General features: G+C 34.9%; 1 protein-coding gene across 1 annotated transcript; it reads right to left on the bottom strand.

The window, feature by feature from the left end:
* Positions 1-653: 653 nt before the first annotated feature.
* LOC130445130 (uncharacterized) lies at positions 654-17,084 on the bottom strand. Its single transcript, XM_056780646.1, has 12 exons — positions 16,980-17,084; positions 15,367-15,522; positions 14,719-15,196; positions 12,570-12,979; positions 11,026-11,130; positions 10,571-10,737; positions 6,203-6,334; positions 5,394-5,623; positions 3,813-3,949; positions 3,633-3,748; positions 1,938-2,286; positions 654-1,337 (listed from the first exon to the last, which is right to left on the bottom strand). Exons 1-12 carry the CDS (start codon positions 17,082-17,084, stop codon positions 654-656), a joined length of 3,069 nt encoding a protein of 1,022 aa, XP_056636624.1.
* Positions 17,085-17,958: the final 874 nt, after the last annotated feature.

Below are 17,958 nucleotides of genomic sequence, written 5' to 3'. Positions count from 1 at the left end.
TCATGAAACTGAATGAAAGGTCATTGAGCAAAACGGGATTGATCAACTACTAATCTTTGTTGAAAAGAATTAGTGTTTTGTTTTATACTAGAAAACCAAAATTACTTTCCAATCCATCTATTTCAAAAGATACAAACTCGAAAATATTGGTATAGCTGGATATATTTTCTCGTGATCGTTCTTCAATATACCTTTATCCTTTTAGACTTTCTGTAATCGCCAAAATATATGAAAAAGAATATCTTAGATCCAGATTCAACGTTTTTGGTCAAATTTAAACGAAAAACAAAGAAATTGTTTCTCGGAGTGCAAATAATTGAAGTTTGTACAGATTTTTTGCATCCATGCCTCTAAATTCGGACATCATTCATGATTTTACGAAATAAGGTCAACGTCAACGGTCAACGTCGACTGTCGACTATCAACAGTCAAGTGTCAACGTCAACTGTCAACTGTCAACGGTCAACGTCCCCAATATTTTGTAGTAATAATGACGATGATGAATTGTGGGTAATTTATAATGAATAACCTAATAACCATCAGTGTTCTTTTTCGAAAAAGAAAAAATCAAATAAGATGAGATATTTTCGATATAAAAAAAAAAACAAAATTTATTTTATTATTCGACACCATGAATTGGTCCACATATCATCTTATTCTACAAAAATCTTATCGCTCGATGGCACAGACAATTTAATTAAACTCGTCAATTCTTCGTAAGATTCGTACGCCTGCTTTTGCAAATAATCGTACCTCTTGGCGGTGATTTCCACAATTTTTTCCAAATTTTTTTGCCTCGAACTTCGCGTTAACGATATTCTCGAAGATACCCGACTCGACGAACTAGAATTATTAGAAAAAACATCGTTCCTAGAATCGGTAGATACCGATCGAGTTAAAGCATTGATTTTGGTTAAATAATTCAACCTCATTTTTATATTCTCGATTTTTTTAATCGATAAACCGATAAGCGATTTTGAATTGATTGTTTTTTCATCCGTCCGACGACAATTATCTAAATAGCTTTGTAATAAACTCAAAGCCGTACTATAATCGTTATTTAGTATTGTATGTTTACTAGAATTATGTCTCATACCGGATTCATACCGTGTATTTATGTCAGCTAATCCATTGATATGGGCTTTCGTCGCCTGCAGTTCTTTTTCCATGCTCACTATCGTGTCTTGCAATTTGTAACGTTTGTCGTTTGTCATCTTCAGATTAATCTCCAATTCTTTCAATTCCTTATTCAACTTATTAATCTGCTTCTCCCGATCGTCTATTTTCTCTTGTAGCTCTTTTATCAAACGTTCTTTCATTTTTCCTTCCTTCTTCACCTAAACAGAAATAAATATGTTCACTATGAGTCGTTTTTGAAACACCAAATTTCGAGCATTTCGCTTTTTTTTTAAAAAAGAAATAAAGAACATCTTAATTCACTTGCACGAGCTCAGATATATATATTAATATGTGGCGCGGTCAGTAGGATACGAAAAAATTATTCTTCTTAATCAATTAATTTCAATAGGATAATAAGAAAAAGTATCCATCTATATAATACGAGGGTTGCTTCTCAAGTTTTGAGATAAATAAATAAGAACAAACGTTTATCATTGGACACGGCTTTACTGTTGTTCAAAATATTCTCTATTGAGATCAAATACACTTTTACATGCATTTTCTTCATTCCGATTGAGGTACCTTCAAATCATGTGATTTGAACGCTTCTTCAGATGTAGAAAAACGTTTTGTACGGCGGGTGATCCTTCAGTTTCGTATTTTGACTTTTCAAAAACGTTTTAGTTTTAATTGTTATGGTGGAAAATGATTGGAACGTGAAGTGTGACCACATCAGTGTTGCCATATCTCAAAACTTAAGTAGCAGCCCTCGTAAAACAAGCTTATATAAATAAAAAGTATACAAACAAAATAATTACTTCTAATAAAGCGTTTTTCAAATCCTGAGTGTATCTCGTTAAACTGTCTTTGTCGATGATCAATTCCTCTCTGGAAGCTTTCAAAACATCTACGATGCTAACTTGATACCTCAATCTGTTCTCCATTTCGTTCATCTGTTTACTCTGCTTCTCTATAATGCTCTCGTATTGTATAATTTTCTGTTCGCTTTCTAAAGATTTCCTCATCAGTTCCGTCAATTTGTTTCTACCTTCTTCCACCATTTTCTGTAGATTTTCCGTTGGACATTTCAGGTTCAGTTCCTCCAAATGTTCTTGTCGAACTTTCAATTGACGAATTTCCGATGTCAGTTTGGCCACTTCCTGTGATCTTAAAGCAAGAAATCTAAAGGTTATTATGATGGTTGTTAAAAAGACGTCCCGTCATGGAAAATAATAATACTAAAAACGTCTATAAATGGAGCATTCAAACATAACCACATAAGTAAAAATTTCTAGAAACATAAAACAAGTTCACAGCCATTTTCTATTCATATTTTTAGTTTTATTCGTCATTCAATCCAATCAGTCGCTTTTTCAATATGTCTATTCTCCTTAATATCAAAATCGGATTCTTTTTCAACGATAAATTTCCTTGGTGCGTTGATATTTCCTGGTTGGTCAGTTTGGGTGAATCTAGTGAAGCATTTCGACTTACAGGTGATCCAGAGTTGGTCAGTTTGGGAGAATCTAGGTGATCCTGTTCCACCGATACAACGTGGCAGATCCTCTACAGAGCTTCCAGCATAATCCCACCTAGAGCAGTATCTACAAGACCTACATAAACACCGCTTGCAAACGCCCAGAAATTCAATTTGTATGGACTCATTTCTTTGGAGAAGTGCATTCCTGTGGAATCAGCTACCAAGGCACGTCTTTTCCGAAAACTACAGCCTACAGAGAGGTTTATTCTCTTGGGCTTGATCTTTACATAAAAAAAAATCGAAATGACTATATCATAATTCAACCTACACTCATCAATTTCAGCAAGAGCCAGTTCCACCAGAATATAATGTCCTCTTAGAAATCCAGCACCAAAATCTATATTTATCTTAAATTTCGAAAGGACTTTTTGGAGTGGTCTAATTGTTGAAATATTTCTGCTCTTATACCAAAAAAAATTCTGGTCCATCGAAAGGCTTTAGCTGAAAGGCACGCTGGATCAATATATCTGTATAGTTTTAAGCACGACACGTCTTCATAGTGTCCGTCCTACGCTGGTATAAACGGAGATGTTGAGCGTGTATTTTTTGCGTGCCCTCGTTTCGAATCATCCAGCAGAAACTGTGTTAAAGCAGAAACTTCGTCCAGAGATCTTGTTGCTTTGTATCTTCCATCGAGTGAGCAGCTAGTAAAGCAAGCAGTTGAAGAACAAGAAGCTGTGGACTTCAAAACTTTGTCCTGGTGATACGTAAAAAGTATTTTCCTCAAAAAAAAACGCTTGGTGGAAGCGTGGACGTTATAAACGTCCTCCAGGATCTGCTACGCGACAAACGAAGTACCTAGGACGTTTCCCAAATGAAATATAGTGCGAGGCATCACCGAGCTCCTCATACTGACATACATTGCACACGCCCACAGAAGACTTAAGTGGAGTCGGTCTTAGTGCACACTTGTATACAGTGAAAGCTGGTGGACGCACACAGACACATACACGCATACAATTTTAGTACTCACTTTTCAGTTAATTTTTTTTCACTCTCCGATAAAAGTTGTTTGTATTTGGAGACGATATCGTGTTGATTCATAACAATTTTTTCCGTTTCTGATGGTGGCACTTTTCTATTTTTCTCCTGAAACAATAAGTTGGATGGGAAGGGCCATAATTAAAACTATTAAAGAAGTTAATTAACTTACCACCGTAGCTATCTTTTCTCTGTGAAGGTTATTTTCTTCTTCCAATTCTCTAATTTTATCTTTGTATTCCTGAATAATTATATCTTTAACCATACTTTCGGAGTATTCGTTAGCTTTTGTTGTGCCTTTCGAAAGATCTGCGAAAAAGGTGGATATTTAATTTGAATTTTGGATATCAGCAGCGCGAAGAAAAACATCTTGATAATGTTATTTACTCTTGTTTGTTGTAAAATAAAGTATACTTCAAAAAGAAATGCATAATATCCTAGCTAGGTTTGAAATAAGAGCAAGAATACCCAACCTAACCTAACCTAACCTAACCTAACCTAACCTAAAAGAAGGTATCTAACAGAAAACTCTATATATGGTAATGGAAGGAAGCTTTAGAAAAGATATAAAAAAAGCCAGAAAATCAAAATATTATCAGTTTATAAAACAGTTATTCCTCCAATCGCTCCAAACTATGGAAAAAATCGAAAGAGATAACGGGAAACGTTTTTGCAGAGATTCAATCTGTTGAAAGCATCTGGAGAAGTTGAACGAATTAAAATTGATTAACCATCAATTACGTGAGTATCAAGTAGCTGGGGCTCGTCTCCCGAATGAATAGTTATAGCGAAGAAGAGTAGGAAGAAAAAGTAACACCAAGGATAAAATAGATAAAGGTAGATATAAGACGCACGGGATAGGAACAAATAAAGAAATTAGTAATGATGATTTGGTCAACAGAAATGCACCAAATTGTCAATTGTTTATCCCGAAGCCTACTTTTTCGAATCTGCCGTGTCTGTAGACGAACCAGTGCAGCTGCGGCCTTCGTTTGTACAGGGGCTGTAAGACATGGAATGTTCAACGCGTTCACGTGTTCAGACGTTAAAGATGATGCTGAATCTGACCGTCTGCTTAGTATTAATGCGTTGCTGAATCTATAGGAATTGACAAAGAAAGTGCGCGGAAAATTTCACGTGAAAATTTTATCGCGAGAAAAGTGTGAGCGGAAATATTCGTATTGACACTTTGAACGCGATGAAATTTATTAGAAAAACTAATAACTTGTGACGAATCTTCGGTTTTTTAGCTGTGATCCTGGAAGAAAACGCCAATCAATGCACTAGAAGGACCTACTTCGCCAGGAGCCAAAATGATTATGTTTTTTTTTCAGATATTCAAGGAATTATATAGGTTTCTGAAAGTGAAACTGTTGACCAACATTATCATCTTCATCTTCTTACTGAATTCCTTGATTCATGGCTTCTTCGTCAACACAATGCGTCAGCTCACGCCGCACAGTCCGTCAAGTGTTTTTAAACCAAATAGAATAACCCAGTGCAAGATCAACCAACTTATTCTTCGCATCTTGCACCGGGTGACTTCTACCTCTTTCCTGAGGTCAAATCTGCATTAATACGAACAATATTTGATTATGATGAAGTTATGAAAAAAAAGCGACCCGCGTCCCGAAGGAATCGATAGGAAAAGACTTAGTGAACCTTATCGAATAAATGAAGATTAGCTAGGAGCGATGTAGACTTAGAGGATGGGTATATACTAAAGACGATGATCATCAATCTGGTTACTTACCGTTACCCCAATTGATACTATTGCTGACCATATTCATCGTCTCTTTATTATCCAAACCCATTTTAGTGATCAATTCTTCCATTCCTTTACATTTCTCTTGAGCTTCGTTCTTTTCCGCGTTCGCCTGTTCTAGTTCCCTCTTAACCGTTTCCAATTCGCTTTGGAGCGATGCCAATTTCGACATTAGACTCTCTTCGCACATGGTACGTTCTCCTTGTATCTCTTCCAATCTAAAATTTTTTATTATATCACATCAATTCCCAAGTTCGAGCGCAAAATCGGTGGATTGTTACCTTTATCCACCGCATCTTGTGCTCGACGGGACGCCTACTGCTTTCATAGTTTTCATAGTTTTTTTTTGTCTTTATTATTTAGAAAATATTTAGTTATGTGTATTGAAAAATCTTTTTTTTTTTATTTCTAAAAATTGCATGATTTCGACGACTTTTAGTTAATCCTTCTAGGAGACATACTGTATACATATAAATTCGTTTTAAATATTTTTTTTGTTGAGCTGAAAATATACAACAACCGCATCTTTCTACGTTTTTTTTTTTGTCATTTTGATATATTTATTTCGCATTTTTAAATATACAGGTGCTAATAGAAATACAGCGAATATTGAATTACACATATTTCGAAATCAAAAAAATTAAAGTCTAGTAAATGGAAAAAAAAAATATTAATATGTATAAAAATTTTCGAAAAAAATTATAGTATATTTATAGTATAATAAGAGGAAGATTTAGATGAAAGGTTGAGGAATCAACAGCTCAGAAAATGCTCTGAGTGTTATTTGGATCAGGCACCTGGTTTCGAAGCTCGATTTGTCGGAAGACAATTTTTGTAGCATATTTTCTTGATGTTTCATGTTCTTCGTCATTTCTTCCTTTTCTTTGTTCCATTGAGCTTCCTTGTGCTTCAGCTGATCTTGCAATTGCCTATAATTAAAACAAAATGTCATTTCAAAGACAAAGTCGAAACTCAAACCAAACAAACTAGAGATATGTCAATTTTTATATATTAAACCTAATCACCAGTGACTTTGTACGTGGATGATGCCAGAAGTACCTGGCCTGACCTAGAGATGGCGGTAGACAACTACATTAGAACTTATACATCATACGTTTGAAGTTTGAAGACGCCACGTTGTTTGGTATTTGTTTGGCAGCCATCAATATAAAAACTGAACCAGATTCTACTCTGGATGAGACTGCTCCTTCATCAAAATAGGCCGTATGATCTACGAAGACCAGCATCGCCGTGGTCGACTACAGAAATGTTGATTGATTGAAGAAACGGCAGCATTTGGCTAAGAAGACAATGCCCCAGCTCACACATCCGTTATTGCAATGGCCAAAATTAATGAATTGCTACTACATGCATCCTATTCGCCAGATTTAGCCCCCTCGGATTGTTTTCTGTTCCCAGATTGAAAAAATAACTCGGGGGTCAAGGATTGTCCAACAATGAAGTTTGAATTGCTACTACATGCATCCTATTCGCCAGATTTAGCCCCCTCGGATTGTTTTCTGTTCCCAGACTTGAAAAAATAGCTCGGGAGTCAAGGATTGTCCAACAATGAAGTTTGAATTGCTACTACATGCATCCTATTCGCCAGATTTAGTCCCCTCGGATTGTTTTCTGTTCCCAGACTTGAAAAAATAACTCGGGAGTCAAGGATTGTCCAACAATGAAGTTTGAATTGCTACTACATGCATCCTATTCGCCAGATTTAGCCCCCTCGGATTATTTTCTTTTCCCAGACTTGAAAAAATAGCTCGGGAGTCAAGGATTGTCCAACAATGAAGTTTGAATTGCTACTACATGCATCCTATTCGCCAGATTTAGCCCCCTCGGATTATTTTCTGTTCCCAGACTTGAAAAAATAGCTCGGGAGTCAAGGATTGTCCAACAATGAAGTTTGAATTGCTACTACATGCATCCTATTCGCCAGATTTAGCCCCCTCGGATTATTTTCTTTTCCCAGACTTGAAAAAATAGCTCGGGAGTCAAGGATTGTCCAACAATGAAGTTTGAATTGCTACTACATGCATCCTATTCGCCAGATTTAGCCCCCTCGGATTATTTTCTTTTCCCAGACTTGAAAAAATAGCTCGGGAGTCAAGGATTGTCCAACAATGAAGTTTGAATTGCTACTACATGCATCCTATTCGCCAGATTTAGCCCCCTCGGATTATTTTCTGTTCCCAGACTTGAAAAAATAACTCGGGGATCAAGGATTGTCCAACAATGAAGTTTGAATTGCTACTACATGCATCCTATTCGCCAGATTTAGCCCCCTCGGATTGTTTTCTTTTCCCAGACTTGAAAAAATAGCTCGGGAGTCAAGGATTGTCCAACAATGAAGTTTGAATTGCTACTACATGCATCCTATTCGCCAGATTTAGCCCCCTCGGATTATTTTCTTTTCCCAGACTTGAAAAAATAGCTCGGGAGTCAAGGATTGTCCAACAATGAAGTTTGAATTGCTACTACATGCATCCTATTCGCCAGATTTAGCCCCCTCGGATTATTTTCTTTTCCCAGACTTGAAAAAATAGCTCGGGAGTCAAGGATTGTCCAACAATGAAGTTTGAATTGCTACTACATGCATCCTATTCGCCAGATTTAGCCCCCTCGGATTATTTTCTGTTCCCAGACTTGAAAAAATAACTCGGGGGTCAAGGATTGTCCAACAATGAAGTTTGAATTGCTACTACATGCATACTATTCGCCAGATTTAGCCCCCTCGGATTGTTTTCTGTTCCCAGACTTGAAAAAATAGCTCGGTGGTCAAGGATTTTCCAGAATGAAGAGGTGAATGGCTATTTCGAGGATCCTAACGATTCTTATTATAAAATGACAAATAACATCCAACTTTTTTGTGTCCTCTTTGTCGGGCCAGATACTTCTTGTATAATCACTGGATAGGGATGGGATAATAGGGTTTGGACTGGACAAAAAATTACATAGCAATTTCATAAGATCTCTGTAAGTACCATTTGCCAATAAAAGTTAGAAATTTCAATTTCAGGAATCGATCTTTTAACAATTAATGAAGAAACATCAATATTCCATTTTTTTAAATCATTTACAGACAAATATTTATGTGAAAGTGTTTTACGATTTATACAGACCAATTTTGAATAATTGTATATAATTTTTGATATCAAATTATAAAAATTAATAAGAAATAAGATTTTCAAAAGCGGATTTACATAAAAAAAACTCAATTTTCAGGACAAATCTGAAGACTGTTTATGCTATGGATGATTCAACAGTGAAAATATGTCTTAAGAAGGGGGAACGGTCTTTGGATCTAAAAAAAAACAGTTGGAGGTTTACGAAAAAATGAACTTAAAGATCCAAACAAAGAAATCCCAACAATTAACAACATTCTTTGATCATCCCTCGTTTTTGTAAAATATTTTCCCAGATGACAGTTGACATATGTCATAACGACCATTAAAATTTCAAAATAACAGCTATTTAAAATTTTTCTGGGTTTTTTCCTATTTTATTTTAAATCTGAACTAGCTTTCACCCGCGGCTTCGCTCGCATCGAATCCATTAAATAAGTTTCAGACATCATTATAATAGAGAAGAACTAACTCTGTAGCTATATTGGAAAATGAGATATAGATCTTTGAATGTAGAAAAATTGCCGAAAACCTACAAAAATCCATAACTCCACATTGAATGTCCACGCCTAGCTCCTCTCCAACTCAATAGATTTTAGTGTTGAAAAACTCAAAAGAAAGAAGGTGTTTTAGCGAGTGTTCTTAAGCTAAAACGAGCTCTGTAACTGTATAAGAACCTGAGATATAGATCTTTAAATGTAGAAAAATTGCCAAAAACCTACAAAAATCCATAACTCCACATTGAATGTCCGCACCTAGCTCCTCTCCAACTCAAACGATTTAAGTGTTCAAAAACTCAAAAGAAAGAAGGTATTTCAGCAAGTGTTCTTAAACCAAAACGAACTCTGTAGCTATATTAGAACCTGAGATATAGATCTTTGAATGTAGAAAAATTACCAAAAACCTACAAAAATCCATAACTCCACATTGAATGTCCGTGCCTAGCTCCTCTCCAACACAACCGATTTAAGTGTTCAAAAACTCAAAAGAAAGAAGGTATTTCAGCAAGTGTTCTTAAACCAAAACGAACTCTGTAGCTATATTAGAACCTGAGATATAGATCTTTGAATGTAGAAAAATTACCAAAAACCTACAAAAATCCATAACTCCACATTGAATGTCCGCGCCTAGCTCCTCTCCAACTCAACCGATTTAAGTGTTCAAAAACTCAAAAGAAAGAAGGTGTTTCAGCAAGTGTTTTTAAACCAAAACGAACTCTGTAGCTATATTAGAACCTGAGATATAGATCTTTGAATGTAGAAAAATTACCAAAAACCTACAAAAATCCATAACTCCACATTGAATGTCCGCGCCTAGCTCCTCTCCAACTCAACCGATTTAAGTGTTCAAAAACTCAAAAGAAAGAAGGTGTTTCAGCAAGTGTTTTTAAACCAAAACGAACTCTGTAGCTATATTAGAACCTGAGATATAGAACTTTGAATGTAGAAAAATTGCCAAAAACCTACAAAAATCCGTAACTCCACATTGAATGTCCGCGCCTAGCTCCTCTCTAACTCAACCGATTTAAATGTTCAAAAATGCAAAAGAAAGAAGGTGTTTCAGCGAGTGTTCTTAAACTAAAACGAAGTCTCTATCTTGAATAGATTCTGAGATATTGAAGATAGAACGTACGTATGTTAAAAACTCGCATAAGTAATGTACAGGGGGAAATCGCATTTGAGTACAACTTGAGAATGGTGAAAATTGGATGAAATCCGATGGTTGATGGCTGATCTGTGCATCAATACCTCTCATTTAAAAAAAAATTAAGCAAATCGGTTGGGTAGAACACCTGAACGGACTCGGAATGGAAATCATCAATTTTTTTATTTTAAATCTGAATTTATAATAGAAAATTGACTTTAATATACAATACATTAAATATGTAGTGTAAAATTTTCACTTTTTCAAAAAAATTCAGTATCGAGCTGGTTTTGATATCAAATTATGATCCAATTTCAAAATATACAAAAAATATGATTGTTAAAAAACGAATTTACTCAATTTTCAAACCAAACTCGCATTAATACTCACTTCACTTTTTTGTTAAGGTCCGCATTGAGACTATCGGTGTTTTTCTTTTCATTTTCCAAATCCGTAATTTTATTTCTCATACTTTTCGAAGCTTGATGATTAGTATTTATACGAGATCTATAATCAGATACATTCTTTTTTTCTGCTTCGAGATCGGACTCCAGTTTCTACAAATATTACAAAAAAAAAATTTCCTGTATCAAAATACTTCATTATTCTATTTTAGAATTCTTGAAACCGTTGGTGATAATCATACTGAACACACTATTCACACTACCACTAAAACACACAACTACACTGCCTGAGGTGCGTTTCGATAACCAAGTTATCGTCTTCAGAGACTGAAAGTAAACCCAGTCGTTTAGTGGATAGTGTAAATAGTGTGTTCAGTATACTTCATTACTAATCTAACTCAACCACCATGAATTACACATTAAAAAAATGTTTTATCTTACCTGGACTTGATTTCTTAATCCGTGTATGACATCATTGAGATCCTTCATGGATTTTTCATAACTGAAACGTTTGTCTTCAACTTTTTTCTGCAAATCGTGAATTACCTAAACGAAAAATATACAAACAAATGTAAGAATGAATTTTTTCGGGAAACTTTGAAAACTCGCAAATCAAAAACGCAACATTTTGACCTCAATTACAAAATTGATATTATTTTATCCCAAAAAAATTGTTTGAGATTGATGAAGCTTATCAATAGTTTATAAATTTGCTAAAAATCTACCCTTAATTAAAACTATGAAGGAAAACCACCACTTTTCACGAGAACAAAGGGGATGTCAAATAAATACCGATTCGGTATTTGTAAATAAACTTTTTCAGGTATAGGAGAAATAAATAAACAAAAAGACAATAAGGAGACGATTGCATTTGTTCATCCAGTGATACAAGCACAGCTACAGTTCACTAGAGATCATCTAGACCGAAAAGAATAACCAAGGTGATCAGTAATGGTAACCTCAACCTCAACCACGTATCCAAGTCTAATAGAGACTAGCTATAGTTTAATATTATCGAGCTTAAGAGCCGGATAGAGTCATAGAACCTACAACTAATAGATAAAACAGAGGCTTGAACCAAACGAGCGCGACCAAACAAGATTAGAGCTCGAAAACGTGGAGATTATCTCTCGCAAGTGGGCAACATACCTGGGAGTATTCTTTGACGACGACAAACAGGCAGAAGCGTCGGTTTGGAAAGCGAAAAAAATCATACCAAAGGGAACAAAGACGATACACATACAAGCCGACCAGAAGGTCAGGAAGTACAGAAAAGGGAGTGTGAATGGCAAAGGCAGGGAATCGAAGCAGCCTAGACGAGAATGTGGTATAAACTACACACCGTTGTACGAACTAAGACTTTACAAAATTCTTAACGCAATATGGATCGCTCATGAGGTAGAAAAAACCTGTCTCCAATGCGGGACGACCCGCAGCATGTGGTATCAGATTATCTCGTCTATTAACAGGAAGTAAAGGAATTAAAACAACAAATAAGGATAATGAAGGATATCATTAACGATGAGAAAACGTATGACCAGGTTATGGAAGCAAAGAATAATCAAAAAAGAGAGAGAGAAGTCTTGGTGTATGTGTGCACTTATTTGTGTTGCGTATCCCTTTTAACCTTCTATTTACCCATTTACATTTTTTTCTTTCCTTCATTTCTGATTATCATACTTGTCGGGATCCCTTCCCAGGCGTCTTTGGAAGATTTATCTTTATATCAGTGAGCTAGGGATTGGACTTGAGCAAAATTGAATCTAAATGAAATTATGAACCAGAAAACACCAACAAAACTTTTTTGAAATTTGTTTTAACAATTTTTTGGCACATAAATATCAATCATCATCTGGGAACTACTAATTATACATAAATTTTTTGCTCCTACGCATTTTTTATATTAAATAATTAGAAATTCAGTGTTAATATTGGTGGTTACTAAATTTTTTCTTTATAAATAATCTCGAGAAAGGGAAAATTACCTGATTAGCTTCGGCAATGAGCGTTTCCTGCGATTTCATCTTCTCTTCTAGTTCCTCAACTTTCAAATTCGTACCTAAATCTTTCCTATTGTTAATCAATATGTGCCAGTTTTTCACGATCTCTTTAATTTTCCCTTGATGCTCATTAATGACGACATCCAATGCTTCCTGCAATTGAATTCCTTCCGTTTTCAACTTCTCAATTTGTTCCGTTAATTCGGCAACGTTTATATCCGACTTTACAATGCTATCCAAAAGATCGACGATCACATTTCTTCTGGATAGAAGATTTTTGCATAGCTCCATCAATGTTTTCGGGATATCTTCGATTGAAGTTTGCATACCGAGAATTACTTCTGGTTGGACGCTCTCTCCGGCTCCATCTGGACCTTCTTGAGAACCAATTATTCCTAGGAAAAATATTTATAGATATTTCGGGGTTATATGACGATAAAACAAAATGTCTTAATATTAAACTGTACGAAATATCGATAAAAGTTACAGAAGATGTTAATATCAATGATTTGATTGATGATATCGATTATAAAGTTGACTCGCGTCCCCTGAAAATTTATCTCGCAGCAATAAATTGTTCCAAAATTATGAACAAAACTGTTGTATGACGTCGAGCTGCATAAAAGCAACGAACGTTGATTTCTAAATCATTAAGAAGGTTCCAAGTGACGGGAATTAATCAAAAATCAAGTCAAGATTGAGAACATGTAGCTGATGCAAATCAGAACCAATTTTTGAAAAATTGAGCGTTAAGATAAAGCTAAGACCAAAAAAACCATAACGTAGATTCAAAAATTAACTCGCGCCAGTATATTTTTGAAAAGTTATAACGTGGTAATGATGAAATTATCCTTCATCTTTCAGATCTACTTTCTGATGTCAAAAACAATCCAAAGTTGCATAATGCAACGAAGAATTGATTGGAGGAGGTTATTCAAGACCACAAAGTTTCCGTGGAGCATAAACGTTGATTTTGAAATCATTAAGAAGGTTCAAAGTGACATGGTAATGATGAAATTATCCTTCATCTTTCAGGGCTACTTTCTGATGTCAAAAACAATCCAAAGTTGCAAAATGCAACGGAGAATTGATTGGAGGAGGTTATTCAAGACCACAAAGTTTCCGTGGAGCATAAACGTTGATTTTGAAATCATTAAGAAGGTTCAAAGTGACATGGTAATGATGAAATTATCCTTCTTCTTTCAGAGCTACTTTCTGATGTCAAAAACAATCCAAAGTTGCAAAATGCAACGGAGAATTGATTGGAGGAGGTTATTCAAGACCACAAAGTTTCCGTGGAGCATAAACGTTGATTTTAAAATTATTAAGAAGGTTCAAAGTGACATGGTGATGATGAAACTATCCTTCGTCCTTCAGAGCTGCTTTGTGAAGTGGAAAACAATCCAAGTTGCATAAAACCAACGAAGATTTGAATGGAGGACGCTTTGCACGATCACATAGTTGCCATACAGCACAATGGTCGATTTCCAAAGTTTTAAGAAGGTTCTAAAAGACGGGAATAAATCAAAGATCAAGTCAAGATTGAGAACATGTAGCTGATGCAAATCAGAACCAATTTTTGCAAAATTGAGCGTTAAGATAAAGCTAAGACCAAAAAAACCATAACGTAGATTCATAAATTAACTCGCGCCAGTATATTTTTGAAAAGTTATAACGTGGCAATGATGAAATTATCTTTCATCTTTCAGAGCTACTTTCTGATGTCAAAAACAATCCAAAGTTGCATAAAAACAACGAAGATTTGATTGGAGGACGCTTTGTACGATCACATAGTTGCCATACAGCACAATGGTCGATTTCCAAAGTTTTAAGAAGTTTCTAAAAGACGGGAATAAATCAAAGATCAAGTCAAGAGTGCAGGCATGTAGTTGATGCAAATCGGATCCAATTGTAACGATATTGAGCGGAAGACAAAGCTAAGACGAAATATCCATGAGGTCGATGCATAACTTACCTCACGCCGCGGAATTTGTAAGAAGTTTCTACGTAGCTATAAATGAAATCAGTACCAAAATCAAAGATTTGAATGAAAAAAGAATTACTTTGTGATATGTGTCATCAACAACGGAAAAAACTCAAGTTCATCTTCCATATTCATATCATAGATACTCACCTGAGGCAGGAACCAATTTAATTTCTTCCAAGCAAACACTCTTTCCTAGATTTTCAAGTTTTTTCTTGATCTGCAAAAGACTTTGGTAGAGATCCAAGACAGGTTTCTGTTTTTCCAATAGATCCTTCTGTAATTGCGTGAGTCTCCTCTTTTTATTCAAAAATTGTATTTCCAAAGTGTGTTTACTTATATTTTGTCCAACAGTTCTCAGCAAACTTGAGTCCGGTTTGGACAATTTGCTGCTACTGGATTTCACGACATTATGGCTGGAAACCCTGCAGGGGTGAGCCGGCTTCGACGGTTTAGATATGGGTAAGGGAATACTCGAGGACACTGTTGGTTTACATACTGCAGATTTAGTTCGTGGTGTTATTTCCCTTTTAATTGGAGACGGTGAGCCTTTTCTACCTGAGTATTTCGAGGTCTTTTCATTGGTATCTGAACGGTCCCTTGCTGATTTTATTTTCGGACTTTGAGACTAAAATATTTAATTTAATTCTTAGACAGTTAGATACGAAAAGTAACTAAGTTTATTGTAGTAAGATTGGTCCAAAAATTCTCAATCTCCAAAACTGAGTAAAAAGTTATGATTTTACCAAAGATTTGGAAATATTGTGATTAAAAACTGTGGATTGAAAGATTTCTTACCATTTCTAGTTGGGGTAGACTTGATGATAGCAGTTCTCCATCGAGAGTAATTTTTTCTATTTTGAATTGTTCAATTTCTTCGGTAGCTAGGAAAAAAATTAAAAGAACCTTTTGAAAAGTTGGACAATTTTTCATTTTAACGCCTCTGGAAGTACTCTAGACCATTATAAACGAGATTTTTTACAATATTTCAATAAAAAACTCTCGAATCAAAATCCTTTTCGGATAAAGGACCGTACATATCTATCTAGAAGATTTGTGGAGCTGTTTCTCTATATTTATTGATACCAATCATTGGAAAAAGTACGTTTGACGTTGTTTCCTCAAGATATTGAGGCAAAAAAGTGATTCCGTTCAATAAAATAATGAAGAAACAAAAATTGCGATGTCGAGAAGGATATGGAAATTAGAAATGTCGAAAAGTGACTCGAGAAATACATTGAACAGCCCTTGGTTAAAAATATGGTCATTGTGAGTACAAAGGCTTATTCCAAATGGTAGTTTTTGAGATCTGTGTGTCTAAAACAGTTGCGTTTGGCTCTAAAACACGAGATAAATGTTTGAGCTCCATTACTGTAGAATTGAGGTTATGTAGACAATTACTTCAGATGTACATTAATGTTGCTCGATAAATTGGAAAGCTGTCAAAGTCTCCTTTTGATCTTATGCAATATTTGTAGCGATGCTCTAATCTTCTTCTTTTTCTTTCAATAGTACCAGGTCCTGTTCAATACTGTAAGTTTGGCCCTCTTCCTGGATCTTCCTGAGAAGCTGAACTCCAGCTCTAGTACCACCTCATTCTTTGGTGGTCTGTCTACAGGTCTGCGTGTGTTAGGTCTCTGAGTTTTAGCCTACTTTGTCCATCTATCTTCTGGCATTCCCTCCAGAATCTTTTTCGTGCTCTGACCCATCTCACCACATCCTGTACGCCCAATTCTTCTCTTATGTCTTCGGTCCCCGAGGGTGAATCCCTTAATGGTTCGCAGTATTTTCATCTCTGTGGTTCTCATTATTCTTTTTGTTGTTGATGTCTCGGTTCTGAGGTCTCACGCACGTTTTATAGATTCTGGTCTTGCTCTGTGAGCTCATCTCCACATTATTTCGAATTTTCACTGATCCATGAATTTTCTTAATTATTCTCTTATCATATATCCTTCGTCCATATTTGTTAGTCTCATAGTTTCCGCGGCGTATGTAACTGCTAGTTTTATCGACTCTAAATTTGATTGCTAAGCTTAAATATTTGGATTACTTCGAAAATGAGGTCGATTATTTTTACTATTTCTTGTTTATCGACCTCCTTCATTCTCTCAATTTCCACATACGTTGTCGTTTACTGATTTATTTTCAATCTCCTTCTACCTGCCTCCCTTACAATTTTTTCTAATGTATCTTCAAGACTTTTTCGATCTATTACTATCAAATTTAGATCATCAGCATTTATTTCAAATTCCTCAGATGATTCTTCTTTTGTCGTTATCCTTGAATTTAGCATAATCAGTTTCACCAAACATGTAAACTTTTAAGGTACATTCAGTTTTTCCATGTCCTTTATAATCATCTTCCTTTTCCGACTGTCGAATGCTTGTTCAAAGTCGATAAATAGCATTTACATTTACTAATGTTGTACTTGTAGCTTCTGTTGAATTTGCTTGTCTGAAACTGTTCTGATACTTCCTTATTTCTGATTCCACTACCTTTTTCAATCTTTCATTCATTATTATTTCATATACGGTAATAAGAAAACTAATACCTCTAAAATTACTACATATGTTTAGATTCCCTCCCTTCTCTCCACGATCTTGAATATTTTGTGCCTCATCTCCCCCAAATTTTATTAGTTCATTCACTATTTCGTCTGATCCTCTAGTTTTATTGTGTTAAAGTTTGTTGATTATGTCATTAAATTCCACTTCCTTTTGTTTTACTTCATTTTCTATTATCTATTCTATTATCATTTACATCATCTTCTACGGATTCATTGTTTTCTTCCGTTAATAATTTTTTGAAATATTAATTCCATTATTTTTCTTTAAAATTTGCTATAGTTATTGTTGTTGATTTGATTCCACATCATTTTTATTATCGTTCTTTCCATACTGTGATTTCATTTTCTTTGTTTTTATTATCGTTCTTTCCATTCTGTCATTTTATTCTCTTTGTTTTTATCGATTTTCCATACCGTCATTCTATTCTCTTTGTTTAATTTTTCCATACTGTCATTTTATTCTTTTTGTTTTTATTATCGTATATTCTTACTGCAATTTCATTTTCTTTGTTTTTATTATCGTTTTTTCCATTCTGTTATTTTATTCTCTTTATTTTTATTATCGTTTTTTCCATACTGTGATTTCATTTTCTTTGTTTTTATTATCGTTCTTTCCATTCTGTCATTTTATTCTCTTTGTTATTATCGTTTTTCCATACCGTCATTCTATTCTCTTTGTTTAATTTTTCCATACTGTCATTTTATTCTTTTTGTTTTTATTATCGTATATTCTTACTGCAATTTCATTTTCTTTGTTTTTATTATCGTTCTTTCCATTCTGTCATTTTATTCTCTTTGTTATTATCGTTTTTCCATACCGTCAT

The sequence above is a fragment of the Diorhabda sublineata genome, chromosome 6, assembly GCF_026230105.1.
Source record: "Diorhabda sublineata isolate icDioSubl1.1 chromosome 6, icDioSubl1.1, whole genome shotgun sequence".
Lineage (NCBI taxonomy): Eukaryota > Metazoa > Arthropoda > Insecta > Coleoptera > Chrysomelidae > Diorhabda > Diorhabda sublineata.
Note: the sequence above shows the minus strand (reverse complement) of the source record. Positions and strands in the feature narration are given on the sequence as shown.